The sequence below is a fragment of the Gossypium raimondii genome, chromosome 12, assembly GCF_025698545.1.
Source record: "Gossypium raimondii isolate GPD5lz chromosome 12, ASM2569854v1, whole genome shotgun sequence".
In the NCBI taxonomy this organism is placed as follows: Eukaryota; Viridiplantae; Streptophyta; class Magnoliopsida; order Malvales; family Malvaceae; genus Gossypium; species Gossypium raimondii.
In genome coordinates, this window is record NC_068576.1 from 3,659,287 (window position 1) to 3,683,680 (window position 24,394).

General features: G+C 32.9%; 2 protein-coding genes across 3 annotated transcripts; one reads left to right on the forward strand and one right to left on the reverse strand.

The window, feature by feature from the left end:
- The first annotated feature begins 207 nt into the window (after positions 1 to 207).
- Positions 208 to 2,144, forward strand: LOC105762871 (AAA-ATPase At3g50940). 2 transcript variants are annotated; one of them, XM_012580813.2, is made up of 2 exons: positions 208 to 1,400; positions 1,500 to 2,144. In XM_012580813.2, the coding sequence occupies exons 1-2, from the start codon at positions 351 to 353 to the stop codon at positions 1,890 to 1,892; spliced, it is 1,443 nt and encodes a 480-aa protein (XP_012436267.2). In that variant the 5' UTR covers positions 208 to 350; the 3' UTR covers positions 1,893 to 2,144. The 2 variants fall into 2 exon arrangements, with proteins under 2 accessions (XP_012436267.2, XP_012436266.2); XM_012580812.2 differs by having other exon boundaries at positions 212 to 1,400; positions 1,497 to 2,144.
- A 2,176-nt stretch (positions 2,145 to 4,320) lies between these two features.
- LOC105762872 (diaminopimelate decarboxylase 2, chloroplastic) lies at positions 4,321 to 8,407 on the reverse strand. Its single transcript, XM_012580814.2, has 8 exons — positions 7,838 to 8,407; positions 7,081 to 7,255; positions 6,253 to 6,402; positions 5,893 to 6,054; positions 5,453 to 5,638; positions 4,984 to 5,106; positions 4,813 to 4,902; positions 4,321 to 4,633 (listed from the first exon to the last, which is right to left on the reverse strand). The coding sequence occupies exons 1-8, from the start codon at positions 8,335 to 8,337 to the stop codon at positions 4,553 to 4,555; spliced, it is 1,467 nt and encodes a 488-aa protein (XP_012436268.1). The 5' UTR covers positions 8,338 to 8,407; the 3' UTR covers positions 4,321 to 4,552.
- Positions 8,408 to 24,394: the final 15,987 nt, after the last annotated feature.

Below are 24,394 nucleotides of genomic sequence, written 5' to 3' on the forward strand. Positions count from 1 at the left end.
CTTCAATCACTTGAAAGAGGTAGATTAAATATTTGAATTCTATGAGTTTTCTTTTATTAAAGGATGATTTATGTGATTATGTTTCGTTTAATATATAGGGATCATAATATTGAATATCCAATTTAACAAAATTTAATTTCAATATTATCTTTTATCATTAACAATTTAAAAATAAAGCAACGGCGGCTTGACCATGTTTTTCACCCATGTTGGCAACAACAACGCCCTTTCTTGATCGTACGTTGCGACATATAAAACCCCAAACGTTCGCATCCTTTTCACTCTCAAAATCCAGCAAACTTTTACATCTTCTTCATTCTGTTACTGTTGGTAAAAAACAACAACAACAAATGGATACAGCGAGAAAGCCCACTTTCAATGCCAATAATAACCAATGCCTCTCCGCCAAGCTCATCTTCTCGGCCGCTGCATCAGTTGCCACCACCGCCATGTTGATTCGATCAGTCGCCAAAGATTTCGTTCCTCTAGAGCTCCGAGACTACATCTTCTTCAAAATCAAGAATCTCATCCTCTCTTTCCGTTCGGAAATCACGTTGGTCATCGAAGAATTCGATGGTCTCAACGAGAACCTTCTTTACAAGGCCGCAGAACTCTATCTCGAGCCTACCATCCCTCCCGACACCAAGAGAATCAAGCTAGCCCTGCCCAAAAGGCAAGGCAAGATTTCATTTTCTCTTGAAAGCAATGAAGAAATCGTTGATAACTTCAATGGGGTTCAAGTGAAATGGAGGTTAGTCTCAAAAAATTTCCCTCCCAAGAACATCCCAGGGTCTGATCCTTACAACCCTTTGTTGCTTACAACTGAGGCTCGGTTCTTCGAGCTAAGTTTCCACAAGAAGCATAAAGAAACGATCTTGAACAATTATATGCAGCATATATTGGAGATCTCAAAAGATTTGGAAGAGAAAAAGAAGACCTTGAAGTTATTTACCTTGAAACCTGATAGGTATAGTGGAAGAATTGGGGATATGTGGCAGGCCCTGAATCTTGATCATCCGGCTACTTTCCAAACCCTGGCAATGGATTCAGATTTGAAGAGGAAAATAATGCTGGATTTGGATAGGTTTATGAAAAGAAAAGAGTATTATAAGAGGGTAGGCAAGGCTTGGAAAAGAGGGTATTTGTTGTTTGGTCCTCCTGGTACAGGAAAGTCGAGCTTGATTGCTGCCATGGCCAACTATCTTAACTTCGATGTATACGATTTGGAGTTGACTGAAATCAAAGGGGACTCAGAGCTGAGGAAGTTGCTGATTTCAACTGGGAATAAATCCATCATTGTTGTGGAAGATATTGATTGTTCATTGGAATTTCAGGACAGACTCGCTCAAACCCGGGCTATGATGCCACAAGGTCTTCATCGACATATGCAAGTACCTCAGGTAAATATATAATTCACTAAACCTATTCTTACATTGCCAAACATATACCTGCGGTGGTGTTGATTTGTTGTTTGTTTTTGGTATTGTATGTACCAGCAGCAGATGACACTGTCAGGATTGCTCAACTTCATAGATGGCTTATGGTCGAGCTGCGGGGATGAAAGGATTATAGTTTTCACAACCAACCACAAGGACCGGCTTGATCCGGCTTTGCTACGCCCTGGTCGAATCGATGTGCAAATCCACATGTCTTACATCACGCCTTGTGGGTTCAAAATGCTGGCTTCCAATTACCTGGGGATAACGGAGCACCCACAGTTGTTGGAGATCGAGGAACTACTGAAGACAACCAAGGTGACCCCTGCAGAAGTGGGGGAGCTGTTGATGAAAGATGAGGGGACCGAAAAAGTGTTACAGGGTCTGATCCAGTTTCTCCAAACCCCGCTAAGCGATGCAGCTGCTGAACCGCAACCGGGCATGTCCCAGCAGTAGGGGGAAAAGGTTGGAAGAGATCTCTTTCTGTGAATTGGTGAGAAATGAGATTTGGGACAGTGAAGACATGCTATAGTCTAATATAGTAATAAATAATACGAGGTTGTTTGTTGATGACTGTGTTAGTTTGTTTTTTCTGGATAATATGGATTGGAGATGATGGGATCTGGGTTTAGCATGAAAGCTTGTTTAATATGAAACAACTTTTTGAGCTTATGATTTTCATATATGAATGTTTTGGTAGTGCTTAAACTCATTGGCAGAAGTAAATTACCCGCAGGCAACACATCTACATTTATGATTCAAACCTAATCAATTAAAAAAAAAAAAACGCCAGACTGACGGCCACACTTTGGGGTTAGCTCTAAATTAAATCGGATGGGATTTAGGGATCAAACTAACGAAATCCATATGATGCATAAATAAGAAAACCTTTGAACCAATAAAAAAAATGAAAAACCGATTTTCGGGTTTTCATTGCTCAGAGATTTTTTATTGGATATTTTTATGGTAAACAATTTAACTATAAGTTAAATACATATTTTTTTAATTTTTTATCCATTATATTTGTTAGGTTTATTGCCTCTCTCGTATCTTGTTTTTTTCTTATTTTCGTGGGATTATTTTTTTCTGTTTTCGATATTTAAAGCAAGGCAGTCCGTATTGATACCGTGGTACTAGCCAGTACGTATCATTTCGGTCTTAAATCCGTGCCAAATAATTTATGTTTTGTTCTGATTAAAATTCTAGTGCTAACCGGGTATTTTGGTGTGTTTCGACCTATTTCAGTCATTACCGACTATCTGTCAATACAAAATTTTATTTTTATTTTTGTTTATCTTAACAATTTTAATTTTTCTATAATTACATTTAAATTAATAGTTATTAAATTAAATCATTGAAATTAATTAATGCTTTTAAAACTTATATTTACATATAAATATATTTGCTTGTGTATATAATATATAATTTATTTTTACCAAACTAATATATAGTTTGTTAAGAAATTAAAATTAGACTATAAATATATGTGTGAAAAATATTTAAATGTATATATAATTTATCAAGAAACTAAAATTAGGCTATAAATATATGTGTAAAAATATTTAAAAATATCGACAAATCTGAAACGATACATCCAAATTTATCAAATACCAAGATAAAACGATATATTCATAAATACAATATTAACTACTTGCTCCCTTAAATAAATTGTTTAGTCAATTACGAGGGTAAGATAGTAACCAATTAAGAGACGTGCAAGTAAAATAATTAAAAATTAAAATTATTTTTAAAAATAGATAAATATTAAAATATTAATAATTTTTAGGAAATTTTAAGAAATATTTTTTTATAATTTTATATATTTTTATTTTTATATAATTGTTATATATTACAAATTATTATAATGGTTAAATTATACAGTATATTAAGGTAAGTAAAAGTGATAGTTACACAATAAATGATGCAGATAGCCACTAAAAATGATGGTTTTAGAGGGTTAGAGGTGGTGTTTGAGCATAGAGTGTGGGCACATATGGTTGATCTCGTATATTTGCCTCTTACTTTAGTGTTCAAAGGAGATATTTATAAAGGGAGGCTGGCTAAGTATGAGTCTCAACCATTCAGTGCCCTATTTTTTAGGTGCGGGTAATAGAGAGGTGGATTGTCAACTAAGAGCAGTATTGGATCTGATATGAGGAGAGTTTGTGAGGTGATTGGTTGAAGCAATGTTAGATTCGAAGAAGTGATGAATTGGTGAATGCTAATAAGAACTCTTCTCCATATATTCTACACCTTATGTGCGTGGTGTTTTAGTGAGATGAGGCTAGGATTATACTTCTAGCAGGACCATGAAGTTAAGCTTCATCAAGTTTTACGTTCGGCCATAGAGGTCCGGTGGCTCCGAAAGAGATGAATCTCAAATGGTGTTATAAGTGTCGTAGATACCATAAGTGTATAATAACTCTTTCCTTAATATTCAAAATTTTGACAAACAAATAGGCTATTATAAAAATTTAACTGCACTGTTTTATATTTTTATAATTGTATGTACATTCATATCATAAAAATAAATAAATAAAAATCAAAAGTATTTTTATCTTAGAAAATTTTTTTTTGCATTTATATAATTATATATTAAAATTCGTTTCTTTTATGTTTTCAATTACTTTGCTTAATAACGACTTTTTAGTGTTTATTTGACCTTTCTGCCACCTGAAGCAAAATTCTAAGGTATTAAAATTGGAAAAGAAATTATTTTAAGAACCAAAGTGAAAAACGAGATACAGTACAAGGACTAATTTCATATAAAACATATCTTAAATAATTAAAATTATTTCAATCAAATTAATTCATCCAACAAACCAATCAGATTGAAAATTTAATTTGTTAAACTCCCTAATCTCAATTTAGCTTGAGAAAATGATGAAACAGGCAAAAAGATATCCTTTGTTAGCTATCCAAGAGATGATAGTTCTCCATCGGGGTGGTGGGGAGGGGGCATTGTTTCATCTACTCAATCGTGGTTGCAAGCTCAATGTCAAATAGGCTTACAAAAATGAGACCATAACAAAATCAACAGTTTATTGAATGAAAGTTCATGTACATGGGACATTCTAGATCCAATTTCAACCCTCAAACACTGTTCCTTGATCGAATTAAAGACCTTCAAAAAACCGCATGTGGTCTTCAAATGTTTCCCCATGTCGAATCTTGGTCACTGATCCATCTTCTTCAACCTGAGAGCAATAACAGTTAACCAACTAGGATGTGGAAAATTTCGTTTAACAACCAAATTTAACACAATCATGTTGCTAAGAAATGATCATGCTGATGAGGGTAAACGCTATTAAAGAATAAAGATTGCAAGTTCAAGAACGAGCTTGCCATAAAGGTAAACAAAGTTAAAGTTAATTACCCAGTACTCGGGAGGGCGCATCTTGAGATTGTAAGTTGATGCCATGCTCATGCAGTAAGCACCTGCATCATGTACGACCAGGCCAGTCCCCTGCAAAATGGAACCACCGATTAATGCAATTTTTCAAATAATTGTTGCTCCAACCATCCCGTTATAGATAGAACTCGATACCTTAGCTGGGGTGGGAAGTTCTCTCTCCTTTCCCAAGAAATCTGCAGATTCACAAACAGGGCCAACAACGTCGAAAGTAGAAACCTCAGCAGCAGGAGGAGCAGGAGAAACCAACTCTATATGCTGCGATCATATATGAATGGGTCATTAATTTGAGAAAACAAAATCAAACTTGATTGGGTAATAATTCATATCTTTAGAAGGCTTAAAATATACCAAAAACAGAAACAAATTAGGTCTTTATGAAACATAGGGTATACAGAGATCAGAGTGGTCAAACTGATAGCCAATAATCAACTATTTTGGCACAAGGTCAACCAACTGCATCTAGGACTGAGGCACTGTTAAAACCAACAGCTAGATATCTTTGATTGTGTTAAGTGTGTTCATCAAAGCTTGAACTTGCTGGCTGATGATACAAATTATGAAATCATGGTCATTACAAGAAAGATGAACTAAAAGCACTTACTTGATAAGCATCATAAAGGCTAGGACGGATGAGTTCAGCCATACTACCATCAATCACAATGAAATTTTTTGTTCCATTAGTTTTGACTCCAGTGATACGATTGACAAAGCAGCAAGTATTTGCAATGAGTGATCTTCCTGGTTCAATGATGAGATTAAGATTCCTTGAATGTACCAATTCTCTGACCTACACCAACCAACGCCAAGGGGAGAAAAACATTAATATTAGCCAAAATGAACAATCCTAGAATATTGATATTGATACTTCATAAATGGTCAAACAAGAATTATAACCATGGTAAGTACCCTGGCATTTTATTCAAACACTAGATATTGTATACTAGAAAGTATTTAAATAGTAATTTAAGATGCATTGGTTAGTTTATTGTATAAATAACTTTATGACAACAATTTGCAAGATACGGAAAGTCTGAGCCTTACAGTGTCAATGAGATCTCTAGGTGTGGGAAGGACGGCACCACTGTGGTAGTAATCTATACCCAAACCACCTCCAATGTTCAAATAATCAACCTCGAAACCTTGGGCACGAATTTCATCAATGTAGTTGACCATGAGAACAGCAGCATCCCTAAATATATCCACCTGAACAACATTAAACGAGAGCTTCATTAGCACTTGATGAGCAATTTTTGAACTAGATTAAGACAAATAATAATGCTGAACACAGAAAATAAACCAACGGGAATGAGTGATAGAAGAATCCTAGAAAAAACTATTAAAACAAACAAGTACCAACTTGCAAGTGAGTCAAGTCAAATAAACATGATGTTGTTGAGATACCTTGGTAATGGTTGAACCAAGATGACAGTGGGCCCCTACAAGTTTCAGCTCATTAGGATGTGCCTTTACAGCATCCAGAAACCACTGCAGCTTCTCGTTCCTAATACCAAATTTAGAGTTCTTGTTCCCAGTAGCAACATATGGGTGGACCTACACGTTAATAGCAAAGTCATTAAAACATAAATATGAAACCTGGATAAAAAGCATGCTCCTAGAATCTCTTCAATCTTTAAATTCTTAATGGCCTTTTCTCCTAGAATTAAGGTAATCCTCAAAGCTAGGTTTAGGTTGCATTCCCAAAAAACCAATTCTGTAAGGTAAATTTACTAGCCTTCCTATCATGGATCATCAACTTGAGAGCAAAAATTAAAGTAAAGTAGGCAGGAAGATTTCAAGCCATGGAACAATAATCTGGTTCTCGAGTACACTAAAACTGGTGAATGAGAAAACAGAACAATTAATGGTTGAGAGAGTCATCATGGAAATGGAGATTAAATAATAGAGGTTAAAGAAGGTATGCTAGTTGTACTAAGAACAGACTGAAATTTCAGTTGATCACGTTTCAATAAACCTATATTTACTATGAGAAAGCCATATATAGCAGCTCAATTAGATTCTCATATGCCATATAATAACTTCACTAGCAAGCAAGTTTGATTTTATTTCAAACCATTTCATTTCAATTAGATTCTCATATGCTAAGGTCAACTGAAAACCAAGTTTAATCAATTTAGTTATCCAAAGTTCTCTTTTTTATAGAAACAAGTTCAAATCATATACATTAAATGTCCATGTAGTTAAGGCTTAATGGAATAATTACTGCATTACCTGAGGATCTACATCAGGGTTGATCCGAAGCAAAACATTAACCTTTCTGCCAGCAATTCTTGCAGCAGCTACAATATTCTCCAGATCAAATTCACTATCCACATTGACAAAAACACCTTCTTGGGCGGCTAGTACCAAATCTTCCAAGATCTTCCCATTCCCATTAAAGATACACCTATTCATTTAGATATTAACACCAATCAAACTAAATAAACAGTCAACAAGAACAACCAAATCATACAACCAAATCATTCTTACTCAAGCAGTAACAAACAAATTTAACATAGCTCAGCACATTTCGAAGCAAGATAGATACATTAAATATATAATATTTCATTGTAATGATGGGTGCAACAGCAATATGCTTAAAATGTCTAGCACTGACAAGCACAATAGCATACCTACAATATTGATATGTAAAATTTCCAAAAGGTTTTGGATGACCATAACCAGATGTCTAACAGGGCCATTTAGTGCAAACACACTCCTCTAAAGATTGTAATACTTTCTATAAACAATTTGACAAGGTTCAGAATACCACCTAATTAACCATTCAAATGCAAAATAGAAAATAAGAAAATTATTAAAATGCAGTGCCCATTTAATCATAATTGCTGCATTTAAAAATTAAACTAATGAATTTATTCACGAAAGTAATTTTTGATCTAAATGTGAAGCCAAAAGAAAGTAGCTGAAAAAATATGAACAAAACCGAAATGCAAAACAGAATATGCGATATTTAATCTAAGGAACTTACTTAGTTGGATCGAAGCCGGCACGAAGAGCCAACTTGAGTTCATTGCCACTAACAAGCACAGCACCGCAACCCAACATCCTCAAATGCTGCAAAATCTTGAAATTGTTATTCGCCTTGATGGCGTACCCAATAATGGAATTCTTCAAGCCTTCAAGGGCCTCCTTATAAGCTTCCACATTCCTAGTAATCTGAGGCTTACTATACAAATAAAACGGCCTCTTTTCGACCTTTTCCATGACATCCTGGACCTTGGTATCCTCACAGTAGAGAAACCCATCTGGGGATTTAGTGAAGCAGTGTTGAAAAGTTGGGTTGAGGGTTTTAGCAGGGTTCTGAGAGAGGACAGCTTTGAGAGAGAGGGAGAGGGAGGGATGCTTGAAGAGATTCTTGGAGGGCTTGAGAGGCAAAATGGGGGATTTGGAAAATGGATTCTGGGTTAATGAGTGGTTTAGGGTTTTGGGAAGAAATGAGGAGTGAGAGAGAAGATGACTAGCCGCCATTAGTGATGAAGATTGCAATGCTCTGCGTTTGTTGACTGTCGTTTTCCGTCTTCACATAGATAAGAAAAAGGGTGTTTTTATATTTGTATAAACTATAAAGGTCACCGCGAAACATGTTAAAACGTGGCGTTAACAAGATTAATTAATTTGAATTTAATTAAACACATTAATATATTTTTAAGAAAAAGTAGTAATATTCAATAAATTCAAATATGCTAATATGGGCTTGGCACGGTTAGCAAAGGCTGAGGCCCGGGTTTGAGATTCATCATTTATATTTCTAATATATGGGTCACTTTCTCATTATGCGCATATATTTTATATTGGTTTTTATTCGGTTTCTTTTTAGATTTTGTTCAACTTTGTCCGATTCTTCGTACGTTGTGCATTCTATTAGTTGATTCTACACATTATTATAGTTGGTCAGACATATATTTGTACATTATCTTGTACTTGTAATTGTATTGATCTTGTGGCCTTGTATTATAAAAAGTTAAAAAAAATTAAGGTAGTGTTTGGAAAGTCATTTAGTATTTGAATTTGGATCTTATTGCTTGTAATTAGCTAGTGGTAGCATGTTTGGGCAACCATTATAATTGGTGGATCTCGCTAAATTGGATCTAATTGGAACACCCTAATTACACTTTTTAATTCTTAAGAGAGATTATGAGAATCAGAGCAATTACACCCAAATCCAATTACTCTAGGGTATTCCAAACACTCATACATGATATAACTTTAAGAAATATTTTTTATACAAATTTAAGTTATAAAAATTATATTATAACTTGAACATGTATGAGTGTTTGGGATGGTTATGGCAAAAAAAAATTTAATTGTTATCATAAATCTTTTTTTTTGTAGATAAAAACACGGCATAAAGCGATTACATCAACCAGTCCATATTAAACTAAACTAGAACCATTACAATCAAAAATCAACATATCTTTTATTGAATCGGGCAAAGCTTCGAACAATTGGAGTATAGGATTTCCTATTACAGCATGTTTAGCCGTAAGTGAACACGTAAAATTAAACATTCACCTCATCATTGCATGCATCTTCAATGACCATAACCTCCTTAATAAATGATGTATCATCCTCTATAGGAGCTTTCTTAGGGACTCGTTCAAACTCACGAACCAAGCCATTCATAACCGTTCTCAACTCTACCAAGTCATGCAACTAACTATTCATCACCCCATTAGTCAACTTATCGGGCCTCTTATTCTCCACATTACTGCCTTTTGGATATAAATTAGAGTAGCATTACTTGACTTACCAAAATTAAATATTTTATTTTCCATCCCTATAACCAAATCAAATTTTTGTTTCTCCATTAAACGAACCGCCTTATGTTTCTCTTGATTCAAATTTAAAGAAACATTGATAGGCTGAATCATAAAATTTCCCCTATAACCCTCAACTTCCTTTGGTCCCATCTTAAGCCCATCATCAAATTTCCCATTTATTTTTTTTAACTCTAACTCCCATCTTTCCATTATTGGGCCTCAAAGCTTTAGAAATAGCCTTTGGCCCAATGCCTATCAACAGACCCTTCCCTTTGACCTGTTGCCTCATTCTATTTTCTTTAGTTTGGTTCTTGGTCCCTTGAATCCTTAAATCCCCAACAAATCCCATCACCTTATTTTTTTCCATTCTCCCTTCAACTTTTTCTTCGTCAATCAAGTCATTTACACTATCTTGTTCATCTCCCTCAACCTCTCCAAACGCAGGAAATCTCGAGCCACCATTAACGTTGTTCTGACCATCGTTCTTAACTCTCCTGTGAACCGACCTCTTCTCGTCCGCCATCCTACAACCATCCAGGGGACAAATGGTCCATCCTCCACACTCTTTTGAAACCCTATATTCTCCACAACCCGATTGAAATTTACTACATCTTTCTCCAGCAACGCTGATTGTACCCCCATACAACTTTCTGATCCATGGCCATAGTGACCGCATTTGAAGCAAATGTTTGGCAATAACTCATACTCTACGCGTTGGAGACAACCATTTACCCTCACTTTTGATATTAGTTGTCTTCTTAAATCAACACAAACTATTAGTCGTGCGAAGTGTCCCTTGCGAACATAACCCGTGTGGACATCCAATTTCACCACCGGACCAATAGTTTGGACAATCGCCCTAAGAAAAAAATCTGAATAAAACCCCTCTAGTAGACCCGAGAAACATATTCATACCACTTGCAATTTGATTTCGTTCTAAGCCGTTGAAAAGTTCGACTACCATGGTTGGACAGTTAAGTATTGACCGTAAATAACCCACAGTCCCCTAACTAAAACCCTATTATAGTCAACCTCATCCTAGAACCTTACCAGAAAAAAATCATTCTCGAGATCCATCAATTGGATCAGGCATCTCAGATTCCATAACAATGTTAATTTATTCAACAAAGAATTAAATCCAATCCCCCCCACATTTTCACTATTATTTTTCTGGCCATTCTACGTTCTATGAATCTTTAGATCCGATTAGAGAACGTGATAGACGGGACACCCTCGACAACCACCGGAGTCACATCACCGTCCATTAAAACAAACTCCTCTAACAGAGTGTTCTGTGTCAAAGCTTGCGATGTGCCTAAAAGATTCAATTTATACGATGATCTTAGTACTTCCGATTCTTGAACCTTCTATTCGTTCCCGTCCACCGTCGGGTCATCTGTGTCTGGTGGTAACTCTGTCCTGGAACGAACCTTCTTCGTGGCCCGAACGACGCCACTATTAAATCCTGAAGGATTAGTACCCACCATAAACTACACAATATTTGTTAACATAGTTTGGATTCACCAATCCTACTTTACGGAGCCTCGCTCAGTGAATGACTTTTTATTTTCAATAATACTATTACATGTAAAACCATTGTCGAAAACTTTTACGATTCCATATTTTCTCATGTTGACATAAACTATCGAGATCTCTTTATTTTCATCGTTTCCATATTCAGGTACCTGTATCTATTCTGGAGTTTTAATAATTAGTTATGTATTAAGTCTCTTTAGGAGCAGTACCCACATCTACTAACCATATTGATTTATTATTTTCTTTTAGGATAATTTTTATCTTTGGAACCAATCAATCTATCCTGTTTTAGGCATGTATTACTTTCATTTATTTTAATAGGTTATCCTATTGGACTTCAAAACATCAACTGATATATAATACTTGGTTATTCTCATTGGGTTAGCAAATACATCTGGCGCTTAACTTGTAATAAAGTGAATTATCTTTTTGAACTTCGATTCAAATTCCTTTATATGGAGATCTAGATAATGATAATTCATTCTATGTAATTATTTCATGCAGCAAATATTTATCTCCCCATAATGTTAGGAAAACTGTCAAATCAAAATAGCTATAAACTCATATCATAATTAAATCTCCAATTTGTTCAAAACATCTAATAATACAAGGAGATTCATAATTAATGTATATTTCTAACTTTCTTTAGATACTCATTTTGTACATTGTGATGGAGCAACTTGAACATATATTGCCCATTCAAAAATTATAAAATAAGTTGTATTTAGCTCCTAATTAAAAGCCAATTGCAATAGGGAATATTTATCATAACTTATGACATGATGCGTACAAGTGTTGATTCATATAAAGTATCATATCCTTATACATAGAGAAAATATTTGTCCTCAAAAGATATGGTTTAATTATTGAAAGAATTGTATACTAAAAGTAAAAACAAATAACTCTAAAACAATGAAATAAACTTAATGATTATTGCTTGATTGAATGAGTACATGAGTAGTGAATATATATACATTCAAGAGGAAATAACTACTACTAACAAATAACAAATTTAGTTGAAAACTGACTAACCATCTCTAACATTCACCCAACTACTGTAACATCGAGACCCGAAGTAGCTGTCGAAATCGACAAAAATGAGAAGAAGACAACGGTTTGGTGAGAATATCGGTAACTTTATCATATGTGGGTACCTCACCAACAACAAGAGATCCATCAGCAACCTTCTCTCGAACAAAAAACAAATCAAGCTCAACATGCTTAAACTTTGAATGAAGAACAGGATTGGCCGCAACCTCCACGGTACTGGAGTTATCGCACCAGATGGTCGTTTTATCATCAGAAGAAACCTAAAGTTCTCATAATAAAAATTCTAACCACGTGATCTCAACAGCTGCAGTAGCTAAACCTCAATACTCAATCTCAACTGTCGACCGAGACACAACTTGCTATTTCTTAGAGCACCATGAGATAGGATTCCCACCAAAATACACACAATACCCAGTGGTGGATCGATGATCATCAAAATATAATCCCTAGTTTGCATTTATGTATCTGACAAGAGATAACCTCTCAGAAGGTTGAATATATAATCTGAAGTCAATAGTGGTAAAGAGATAACGCAATATGTGTTTGATTGCCACAAAATGGACAACGATTGGAGTGTGCATAAACTAACAGATACTATTAACAACATACGTGATGTCAAATCAAGTGAGAACCACATATTGTAATGCTTCACCAATACTTCAATATTCACGAGGATCATCAAACGAAGTTTCCACATGCTTAGACAGAGGACAGGAAGTACTCATAGGTGTATGGATGCCTTTAGCCTTGTCCATGTGATATCGATCCAATAAGTTAAGGAAGTATTTCCCCTGACATAGATGAAGAGCACCGATAGATGAATGAGCTACCTTAACACCTAAAAAATAGTAAAATGACCATATGTCTTTAAGTGAAAACTCGATGTGAAGTCGGTGCACAAACGCATCAATCTCGACAAAAGAGTCACATGTAATAATGATGTCATCATCATAAACCAAAACATACATATGAGACTCATTAGTGATATGAATGAATAACTAGGCATTAGATTTGGAAAGCACAAAACCAATAAAAACAAGAAATGCCTTCAATTTATTGAACCATGCCTTCGAAACTTACCGAAGACCATATAACGTTTTGTTTAACCGACATACAAGAGGCTAGCCATTAACATCGGTTTGAACATAACAGGGAGGTTGCTGCATGAATACATCATCAGTCAAATCATCATTTAGAAAGGCATTATTCACATCAACTTGCCGTAATGACCACCGTTCAGTGATAGTAATAGACAAAATGGTGCGAATCATGGCTGGTTTGATGATGGGACTGAACATTTCATGAAAGTCACACCCAAGAACTTATAAGCACCCTTTAACAACCAACCTTCCTTTTCATCAGGCCACTATACCATCAAGATTTCGTTTGATTTTGAAAATCCATTTGCAACCAATCGCCTTCCGACCCAGAGGTAAGGGAACTAACGTCCGTGTGTGGTTACGAATCAAGGCATCATATTCTTCTTGAGCGGGCAGTTGTCATTCCTTACTAGCAAAAGCTTCATTAATAGTACGGGGCTCTCATTCATTAAGCTTAACGACTAGTACCTTTGGTTTAAAAATACTATCCTTCGACCGAGTAATCATAGAGTGGGTATTACCAAGCTGTGGTGAAGGGTCAACCGGAGTAACAGAAATTTCTGGTGTGGGAGAGAAAGTGTCAGAGTTAGGACCTAAGCTAATGGTATCATTGTTATCTGAAAAAGAAGAGTCAGGAGCCTGAGCTTGAGCATATTCAGAAATAGAGGTCGACAAATGATCCAAAGGAGCATCACTCGAAGGCATTGTGTATGGTGGAGTGGAGTGCACGAGAGGAAGAGAGGTAGTGATTTAGTCGAATGCTAGAGAAATGGACGGAGCACAAGTAGGAAACAAAAATCAATTCTCATTAAATACCACATGTCACGAAACAAATACCCTTCCATTTGGAGTAAGACATTGGTAACCTTTGTGTTGGGAACTATAGCCAAGGAAAATACATAGTTGAGAATGAAACTCCAACTTGTGTTGATTAAATAGTCAAAGATATGAATAGAAACAACACCCAAAAATACGAAGGTGATCATACATCGGGGGAGTACCATATATGACCAAGTACGAGGACTAGTTTTGAAATATCAGAGTGGGCAACCTATTGATCAAATGAACAACACATGAAAAGGCATACCCTCAATACTTCATCGGTAAATGGGCTTAAGCAAGTAATGTAAGCCCAACTTCAACTATATGACGATGCTTTCTTTCAACAATTTTCTTTTTGCTCAGATCTGTGTGGGCACGTAATACAATAGAGAATTACATGCTGAGCCAACAAGGATGTAAAGGAATGAAATTCACCACCCCAGTCACTTTGAAACTACTTGATATCTTTGTCAAACTGAATTTTAACCATTTTCTCAAAACGAATAAAACTTTCAATGGCTTAGAACTTCTTTTAAATAAGAAACAACCATGTAAATCGACTATAAACATCAACAAAGGAAATATAATACCAACTAGTCCCACAATTAACAGAAGTGGGCCTTATAAGTCTGAAACACCCAAATCAAATAGGTGATGATATACGGTGATGGAAGTAAAAAACGGTAATTTGTATGATTTCCTTTGCTAGCAAACAGAACACAAATGTGCCAATTTATCGGGTATTAACTTTTTAAAACCGAGCTAACAATATCTGATGATGGATGTCTAAGTTGACGATGCCATAACTCAAACAACTTAAACTTATTGCACAACTCTGTATTGTGAAGAGACAACTTAGTGCCTCGAACGGAAGATGACACCGAAGAGAATCGATACAGTCATGTGTGTGGCCTCGGAGTAAAATTTCCCGAGTCTATATATTCTTTACAAGATAATGAAATAGGCGAAACTCAAAAAATACATTATTATCTCGAGTAAATTGAGAAACCGAGAGAAAATTTTTTCGAATATTAGGAACATGTAAGACATTTGTTAAATGTAACAATTTACGAGACGTAGAGATCATGCTATGACCCCAAACACTCAATATAAGCACTCGTACCATCAACCATTAGTAGAGGAATATTACCTAAATATTCAGTTGAATTATTTAATGTGGACCCCTCTTGACAAACATGATTAGTGGCACCCGAGTCAGGATACGACACGGTCGGCTCAATAGCATTAATTGGCAAATGAATATATGGCACAACAGGATTTTCAGCTTTCAACATAGGCCTGGTAACATTATTGGTGGTAGTGTGCAATCCAGAACTAGCATACCTAGAAGCAGGCCCGACGAAATGAGCAGTATGAGACCAAGTCGCAAGCCCACATGTGACATTATGAATAACAGACCTAACTGAGTTACCAGCAGTAGGCCTAATCATGAATCCAACAGCAGATGGTCTAATAGACGACCCAAATTAAGATGGCCCATTCGGATATGACCTAGAGGGTAGGAGACAAGCTGAAACAAATGGGCTGATGGATGGATAAGGCTCAGTAGACGATTCATGAGAGGGAGACCCATAAGAGACAAAAGGACCTTCATGAGCAGAATGGGCAGTAGGTTTCAGGGCAACAACCGAGGTCCAAAAATACAATGAAGCTAGATTTTTTAAAGATGATACCGGAGGATCAAGAACTAACGTCAAATGCCAAAAGATGTCACCGGGGGACCATCAACTGAACGATCAAACTTATAGTAACACTGTTAAACAATATGTCAAACGCGACTACAAATCTGACATTGAGGTCGACCACGACCACCGTGAGAGAACGAAAGCAGGACCCACGAATCAAACACCACACCCGTTAGATGAGCCAATACCAAATCCCTAGAAGCCGATGAATGTTGAACCAGATTTGACTGGGGAGGAATCTCCGACACGAACCTGCATTGCCGACTTTCACACTCCAACTGGATATCCATAAGTCGATTCAATTCCAGAGGCTCCGATGGAAAAGAAGTCACCATAATTACCTAATCAAATTCAGCTGAAAGACCAGCAAGAACAATTTCAACTTGCTTAGAAGCGGAGATCGGGTGGCCAGAAGATCATAAGTATTCTTGATCTTGGTTAAATACTCTTTAACTGACATATGCCCTTTTTTAACGAATGAATCTCGTATTTCAATCAGAAAACCTTGGCACCAAAGGCTGCAGCAAACAAACGACACATGGTGCTTAATAAAAGATGAGAAGGATGAACGCGAAAGCAGATCGTAAAGTTTGTCAAAGTCGCGGATTTGACTTAGGGCTCTAGACGTTCGGAAAGAAACTTAGATTTTGGCACAACCTGAAACGAAATTAAATCCAAGTCAGATAAAAAAATTAAAATAAATTACTAAAATAAAATAATAAATCAAAGATTAAATAAGCAAATAAAGAAGATAAATGAAAAGATAGAACATGGCGTATAGAAGTCCTAAGAAGCCTTGGAAACACGAAGAATCCACAACCCCTTCAAGCGGCTCTAATTTCCCCTCCAAGATAGAAACCTTGGTAAGAAAAAGTTTGAAGATGATCCCCACAATCTAAAAAGATTGTTAAAACTCTTCTAAAAGAAACTCAAGAGAAATTCTTGAAAAGAAAAACCCAGAAAGAATTTATTAACTCAAAAGAGAAATAGAATAATAATGAATATGAATTGTGTACAATGCAAAAACCTATATATATACTAGCTAAATAAATCTAAATAAAACTCTTAAGTATACTAGAACTCTAATTTACTAAACAAGTAGTTTCAAACTAAATTTTCTTGTTAACATAAAACTCCTAAATAACTTAAAATACTTAATAATTATCAAAAATTCAGAATAAAATAATAATATAATAAGATCTGACAAATATAATATTGGGCTCATATATAATAAAAATTAAGTCTAAAACCCGAACTCAATATGATTTAAACTCGAATTAAAAGCCTGAAATTCGTAATTTCCGTCATAATCCCGTTCAGAAATTCTGCTCGTCCAGTCTTCACTAAAATGGTCATAACTTGAGCTCTCGAACTCAAAATCGAGTGATTCAAAATGCATTTCGAAGCTAAGAGATAGATCTTCAAACGTCATGAGACATCTCAACCTAAAAATTCTAGGATCCCATCCAAAAAGTCGTTGCAAGTCTGCTGATCTCCCAAGCTTGAAAATTGGCAGTTTTGATGATTGGAATCTAATAAGTTTCACCTCATTCGTGCATGTATCAATGCTCCACACATCATGAGCAGTATTAGCACCTATAAAACATGAAAAAAGGGGGCCACTAATGGTGAATAAAATCCAAGAGGCAAGAAGTTTATCCTATTGATGGAAAACAACAAAGTCAGGATTAGAGATTAACTTCCCTTCTTGGTCCAAAACGAATCGAGACTAAATCGGAAGAGTGTCGTTGACATAATCGGTAAGAGCATAACCATTGATAATGATCTTCAATTGATGCTGCCATCGAACAAAGTTACCCTCATCAAGTTTGACCGTATCATGCCTAGGGAATGTTTGAATCACGCGAGAAGGCCTTTCTCCATTGGAAGGTGAAGTAGGCCTTTGAGCAGAGGTTCTTGGAGATGTTGCAGCATTGGCAAACTCATTCGGCAAAGACATATCCATCGAACACAATGGAAACACCCCATGAAAAAGCGACAGATACCATGAAAGAATTGTATACTAAAAGTAAAAACAGATAACTCTAAAACAATGAAATAAACTTGATGATTATTGCTTGATTGAATGAGAACATGAATAGTGAATATATATACATTCAAGAGGAAATAACGGCTACTAACAAATAACAAATTCAATTGAAAACTGACTAACTATCTCTAATGAGTTATTAACTAGAGGCATTTAATCATTAATTCTACTAAACCATTTATACATATAAATAATAGACATTTGCGATAATTACTCTCATAGACAATATAGCTTTTAATATTCATTGAAAGCTTAAAAATAAACTCACAAATACTAGCAAAATTGTCCCGATTGCATAATCTGAAAATTTTGTTCTTAACCAAATCATTAAACAAGTAATCTCACAAACAAGAAGTTGCGATTTGATAAGTCACATGTGATTATCTTGTAGATACATCTATTAAAATCAAATAAAATATTTCACTTTTCAAATAAATGGGCTCATATTTTTTTCAGAAATGCAAGAAATTCAATCTCAATTTTTGTTAGCAAGGCTCTAATAAATCACCTTCTTTAAGAACAATCAGCACATGATAATTCCTTAAAATGAAGAATCTTTAGGTTCTTTAATAAATATCCATGTAAATTCTCATTTATCGCATCATTGTTGATTGGGATGATCTAACCGATCATGTCAACTAATTAGTATATTTGGACAAGTAAACTTCTGGTTTACTATATATATGATTCAACAATACTAATGTAAACTTCTAATTTACCATCTCATATTATTTAACCATACTAATATATACATAGCACCAACTAAAGGAAAATGCGATAGTTTTCCAATACAAATTTCTTACCCAATATAATAGATTTAATTAATCATCTCCTCATCCATAGCCTCAATATGATATCCGTTAAAATGTATATCCTTTTAAAACAAAATAATTTATTTGAGATTAGCTAGAACATAGTGTGTTAATTATCACTTTATTTCTTGAGATAACTGTATTAGCTCTTCGAAGCCTTGAATTAATTTTGTACTATGAAAGATTAACATGTTTCATTACCACATTGAATATAGGGTAACAATATATTAGATATTCGAGTTTTAAATTAATTTTATACCTCCAAAGATTGGTTCGCTCATTACCAAACAAAAAAAATATTTTTTATCCCAAAAGATGGTATGCATCTTCTTTGTATTGTCTATAGACCATATGTTTTCTTTCATTTAAGAACCATTAATTGAATAATAAAATTTCAAGGTGTACAACAGTACATAACCAACGACTTTTCATAAATTGTCTATTTCTTTGAAGAGTAGTATTAAGAACTCCTATTGTTCTCTTATTTATATCTATGTTTTCACTTTTAGTGGTCAAAAGTAATTATTACTAATAAGAAATTCAATAATCAACTAATGAATGCTGTAATTACAAAAAGGATGCAACTCATACTTCTAAAAATTTTATCTTAACAAAATACATACAATCCATACAAAAATCAAAATCAAACTATAGACTTAAAGTTTAGTAATGAATAATAATAACAATTATAGCAACAAGTTCCTCAATATGAATTATAAAATCCTTAAAATTAACATGCTAGAATTTAAAATGATAGCATCATAAAGACAATGCTAATATCTCTTTACTATTTAGGTTCCTCATGATTACCAATTTGGTATGCCAAATCAAATTTAACATCATTCTTATTATTCGTTTCCACATTGTCTTCATTTCCACATTGTTTCCCTTTCGTTTGATGGAATATTGATAAAATTTAACCAAATGGTTAGACGTACGACAGGTATGCAACTAATGGCCTTCGATAACATAAGTTATTTCCACTCCTTAAAGGGTTTTATTAGGAATTCTTGTTCATCTTTTTTCTTATCTTTATATTTTATGATTATTATAGTTTCACCTCCACATCCACAATTACATCTTTCGGATTTATTATGTATTGCTATATTCACTTTAGGGGATGGAGTAGATCTAGTAGGACAAACTTCATGATTTTCATTAATATCGTGTTATTTTATTAAAGCATAAGTAAACATTCAAAATATATCTTAAAATCTTTTTCACAATATTTGTATCGTAGGAGCATGTTTGAAATATGAAAAGTTAAAACAAATTCTCTAACAAGTTCTTATTAGTAATATTCTTCTCATATTAATTTGATTGAGAACTTAATCTTCCCACATTAATTTAATTGAGAACTTATCGTAATAACTATAGCGTTATATTCACTCACAATTATAAAATCTTGCAACTTCTGAAGCATCTAATTATAACGAGCTTTAGATAAGAGATTTTGTAACTTTAAGTGCAAGAAATTATCATATTTCGATGATCACATCTTTCAGAGTTGCACATTTGCATGAAGAAAGCTCACATCTGAAATATAAAAATCCGACATAATTTTTTTCATAACCACCATCACAAACATGCATTAATTTCAATTCAAAATCTATTTGTTCATGTTTTTGTCATGATTAGTCTCCAATTATAATAAACATGCTATAATAAAATAAATCATAGTGAAATATACCTAAAGATCTTTAATATCATCGTATCACCGGCTATTATCACAAGCAATGCTTACTTTCGAATAACATTTATAAATTAATAGTAAAACCATATATAAAACAATCAATTATTTTTGTGTACAATGCTTAAAAGTTACCCAATATATATTGTATCAAATTTCAATACCAAATATATGTTATAGCATCTTATGATGCTCTAATAAAATATTCATAAATTATAATTCAACTTAAAAGATATAATACAGTCAATCAACAATAGCATCTTAATAAGACTTAATTAGATACCATCGACGGAATATTTTACAATGCTTCTCTTAAATCTATATTTATAAGCATAAAGAGTATGCATTTCTAATAAACATTAAAATCCTAATGTATATTAAACTTATCTTAATATTGATGGACATCCCTTTAATAATAAAATATTTATAACAACTTTAACTTTGTCAGTATTTTTAAATATTATTCATTAATAAAGCTTTTACTATTTTATAATCTAAATTAAATTATATTAGAAAAAATCTAAATTAGAATTTGTAAAATAACATAAAATTAATTAAAAGTAAATATGTTTTCAAACATAATTAAATTTAACTTTTCAATAAAAAACCTTTTTGGAAAAATGTGCAAACAATTTTGCAACAGTTTTGAAGTTTTCTTAATAACCTTAGTTTGCAAAAGTATAATATTTTTAGATCTAAATTTTTAACAATTAGTTTTAAAATTTTTAAAATTGAAATATGACTTTATGAATAATATTAAAACTAAATTTGTTTTCAAATAATTCAACTTACAATTTTTGACATAATAAGGCATTGTAAATTCTAAAATTAATTAAAAATATTTTTAAGTGTATATCACTATTTTTACAAAATATGTTTTAATTTCATAACCACATTATTAGAAAAGATTAAAAATTAAAAATTTTATAAAATAACTAAATGTAAAATAATTAATACATTCAATTGACCCATGCATTGCACATGTAAAAGAAAACTAGTTATTATATATATATATATATATATATATATATATATATATATATATATATATATAAAATTTTAACAATTTTAAATAAAATCTTAAGTACAATTTAAAAGAGTTAGATAAATTTTGAAAATTTTACCTCAATTTTGTATGTAAGGAATAAAATATATAAAATTATCATAATGATAAATAATATTAGCATAACTTTAAATATTATTTAATTATCATAAAGAGAAATATCATTTATCTTAATCTAAATTTGTTATCATTAGATTTTTAAAATTACCATTAGCATTATAATTTATTTTTAATTTAATTTAATTTAATTTAATTTAAGATAAAAAATATATAAATTTTAATTTTTAAATATTCTAAAAAATCTATATAAATATCCACAAGTATTGTATAAATTTATTTTTAAAAATAATTTATTCATTTCTTCATTTTTGCACTTCTCTTTTATGTTCTCATTTTTATTTTTTATTTGTGTCACCGATTCATTTAAATTTGATAGTATTGAATAAAAATTAAAATATATTTTAATTAATACATATAATTAATCTATGCATCACACGAAAAAAATTAATATATATTATATGACAAGATATGCAAGCATGATATTATGAGAAATGACATTTTGACATGTCATTATATAGCAATGGATAATATGGTTTTAATGATAATTTTAAATATATAAATAAACACTAAAATTTAGATAAATATTTTATCCTAAAATTTATTATTTGTATGAAATTTAAAATTATACTATTAGGATAAATTACTTATATATTTAGAAAATTTTCTAAATTTTTAGATAAAACTAGTTGTTTAAAATATCCTGTTAAAAATATTAAAATAAATATTTTTAAAAAACTATTGAGATAAGTTTACAATCCTAAATTTAATGATTAAAATATTATGTTATCCTAATTGTAAATTTCATACGAAATATTTAGGGGCACTGAAATATTTTTGGGAGTGGAGATGACAAGGAGTAAGAAAGAGATTTTCCTATCTTAAAGAAAGTAAGTGCTTGAATTGTTAACAGAAACAAGGAAAATAGGAGTCAAATCGGGCAACACTCCTATGATTCCTAATCTACATCTCACAAAAGAAGATGGTGGTTTATTTGAGAACCCTAAGAGGTATAGAAGATTGGTAGAAAAGTTGAACTATCTCACACTAACCTGTCTAGATATCGCACATGCAACCGGTGTTGTTAGCCAATTTATGACAGCTCCTATGATTCCTAATCTACATCTCACAAAAGAAGATGGTGGTTTATTTGACAACCCTAAGAGGTATAGAAGATTGGTAGAAAAGTTGAACTATCTCACACTAACTTGTCTAGATATCGCATATGCAACCGGTGTTGTTAGCCAATTTATGACAGCTCCAACCATTCATCATTGGGCAGCTCTAGAACAGATTTTGTGTTACTTAAAATGAGCTCCTAGAAAAGGCATACTATACAAGAATCATGGGCATACTAATATTAAGTGTTTTATAGATATTGACTAGGCAGGATCTAAGGTTAATAGAAGATCCACCACAAGCTATTGTGCATTTGTTGGAGGATATTTGGTGTCCTAGATGAGTGAGAAACAAAATGTTGTATTTCAATCTGGTGTAGAATCGGGATGCAAATTAATGGCTTAGTCTATTTGTGAAATTATGTGGATGCATCATCTCATGACAAAAATAGGCTTAAAGCTTCATACCAGTAAAATCATGGTGTGATAATTAGGTTGCCCTTCACATTGCCTCAAATTTAGTATTTCATGAACAACTAAAACATATTGAAGTTTATCGTCATTTTGTTCGCGAAAAAATCCTAGAAGGATTGATTTATAATAGTTACCTAAAAACCAAAAACAACTCTAAGATATTTTCACAAAACCTCTTACTAGGAATCGGGTTCAATATCTATGTAACAAGTTGGCCATGATTGATATATATACTTCTGGGATGGCTCCAAATGGAGTAGAATTTTTTCTTGAAAAGTAGATGCGGGGTGGGGCGGGATAGATTTTTTCTTTTGGATAGTGAGTATGGAGGTTACGATAATCGCTTACCCCACCCAGACCCACTCCACTATATAAAATTACCATTATATTATATATATACTATTAAAAAGGTAAAAGTGTAATAACATAATATAAAAAAATATATTTTATGTTAAAATATTATTTTTAATAATTATGTTTAAATATTTTACTTGACTTTAAAAAAATAAAAAAAATAGCAAAAATTAGATTGAAACGAAGCGATGATGGATGCATATGGAGGTGGTAATAGTTTTCAAAATTATACATCCCTAATGGAACAGAGTGAATAGTGAAGCAGAACATATCAATTATGGAGTGATAGTGAATTTAATAATATTCGCCTCCACCACGCTTCTTTGCCATCCCTATATATTGTAGTTTGAGGGGGAGTGCTAATAGGTTACAAATACATATATTTAAGGATTATAGATGATATTTAGGGAGTAGATTTTATGCTATTTTCATATTCAACTAATAATATATATTCTCTTGTAAATCAATAGAGAAAGATAACTTATTCTTTCTAAATATCACTATTTTAACAAACTTAAATATTTAATTGCAGAACAAGAATATATTTTTAGATGAATATTTAAATAAATAAACAATTAATTAGATAATTTATGCAATTGGTTTAATTATTTATGTAATATATATTACCTAAATATATTTCTCCCACGATATGGGTTGATGTAGTATATATAAGTCCGAATTTAGGAGCATTTAGGATAAAAAGTACTTATAAAAGTTTTGCTAAATAAAATGCTTTTAAACTTTTCGAATGTGCTTTTGAAGAATAAAATGTTTTGTAAAAGGACTTTTTTAATTAAAAGCAGAAATAGAAAATTTTAACTTTTGCTCAAAAATACTTTTTAGCGCAAAAGCACTTTTGAGAAGCAAGATTAAACTGGATATCCATGTTTCTAGGCTGCGACATCGGCCGAGAAAAAAGGTGAAGACAGTTAA

What these genes read in the sequence shown, in the direction of transcription:
- LOC105762871 (XM_012580812.2), top strand. Translation starts at nt 351, where the DNA reads ATGGATACAGCGAGAAAGCCCACTTTCAATGCCAATAATAACCAATGC. An exon ending in GACATATGCAAGTACCTCAG is followed by an intron (nt 1,401 to 1,496) that starts GTAAATATATAA and finishes TGTATGTACCAG; the next exon opens with CAGCAGATGACACTGTCAGG.
- LOC105762872 (XM_012580814.2), bottom strand. Translation starts at nt 8,337, where the DNA reads ATGGCGGCTAGTCATCTTCTCTCTCACTCCTCATTTCTTCCCAAAACC. An exon ending in GCCGGCTTCGATCCAACTAA is followed by an intron (nt 7,256 to 7,837) that starts GTAAGTTCCTTA and finishes CTAAATGAATAG; the next exon opens with GTGTATCTTTAATGGGAATG. An exon ending in AACTTCCCACCCCAGCTAAG is followed by an intron (nt 4,903 to 4,983) that starts GTATCGAGTTCT and finishes TCCATTTTGCAG; the next exon opens with GGGACTGGCCTGGTCGTACA.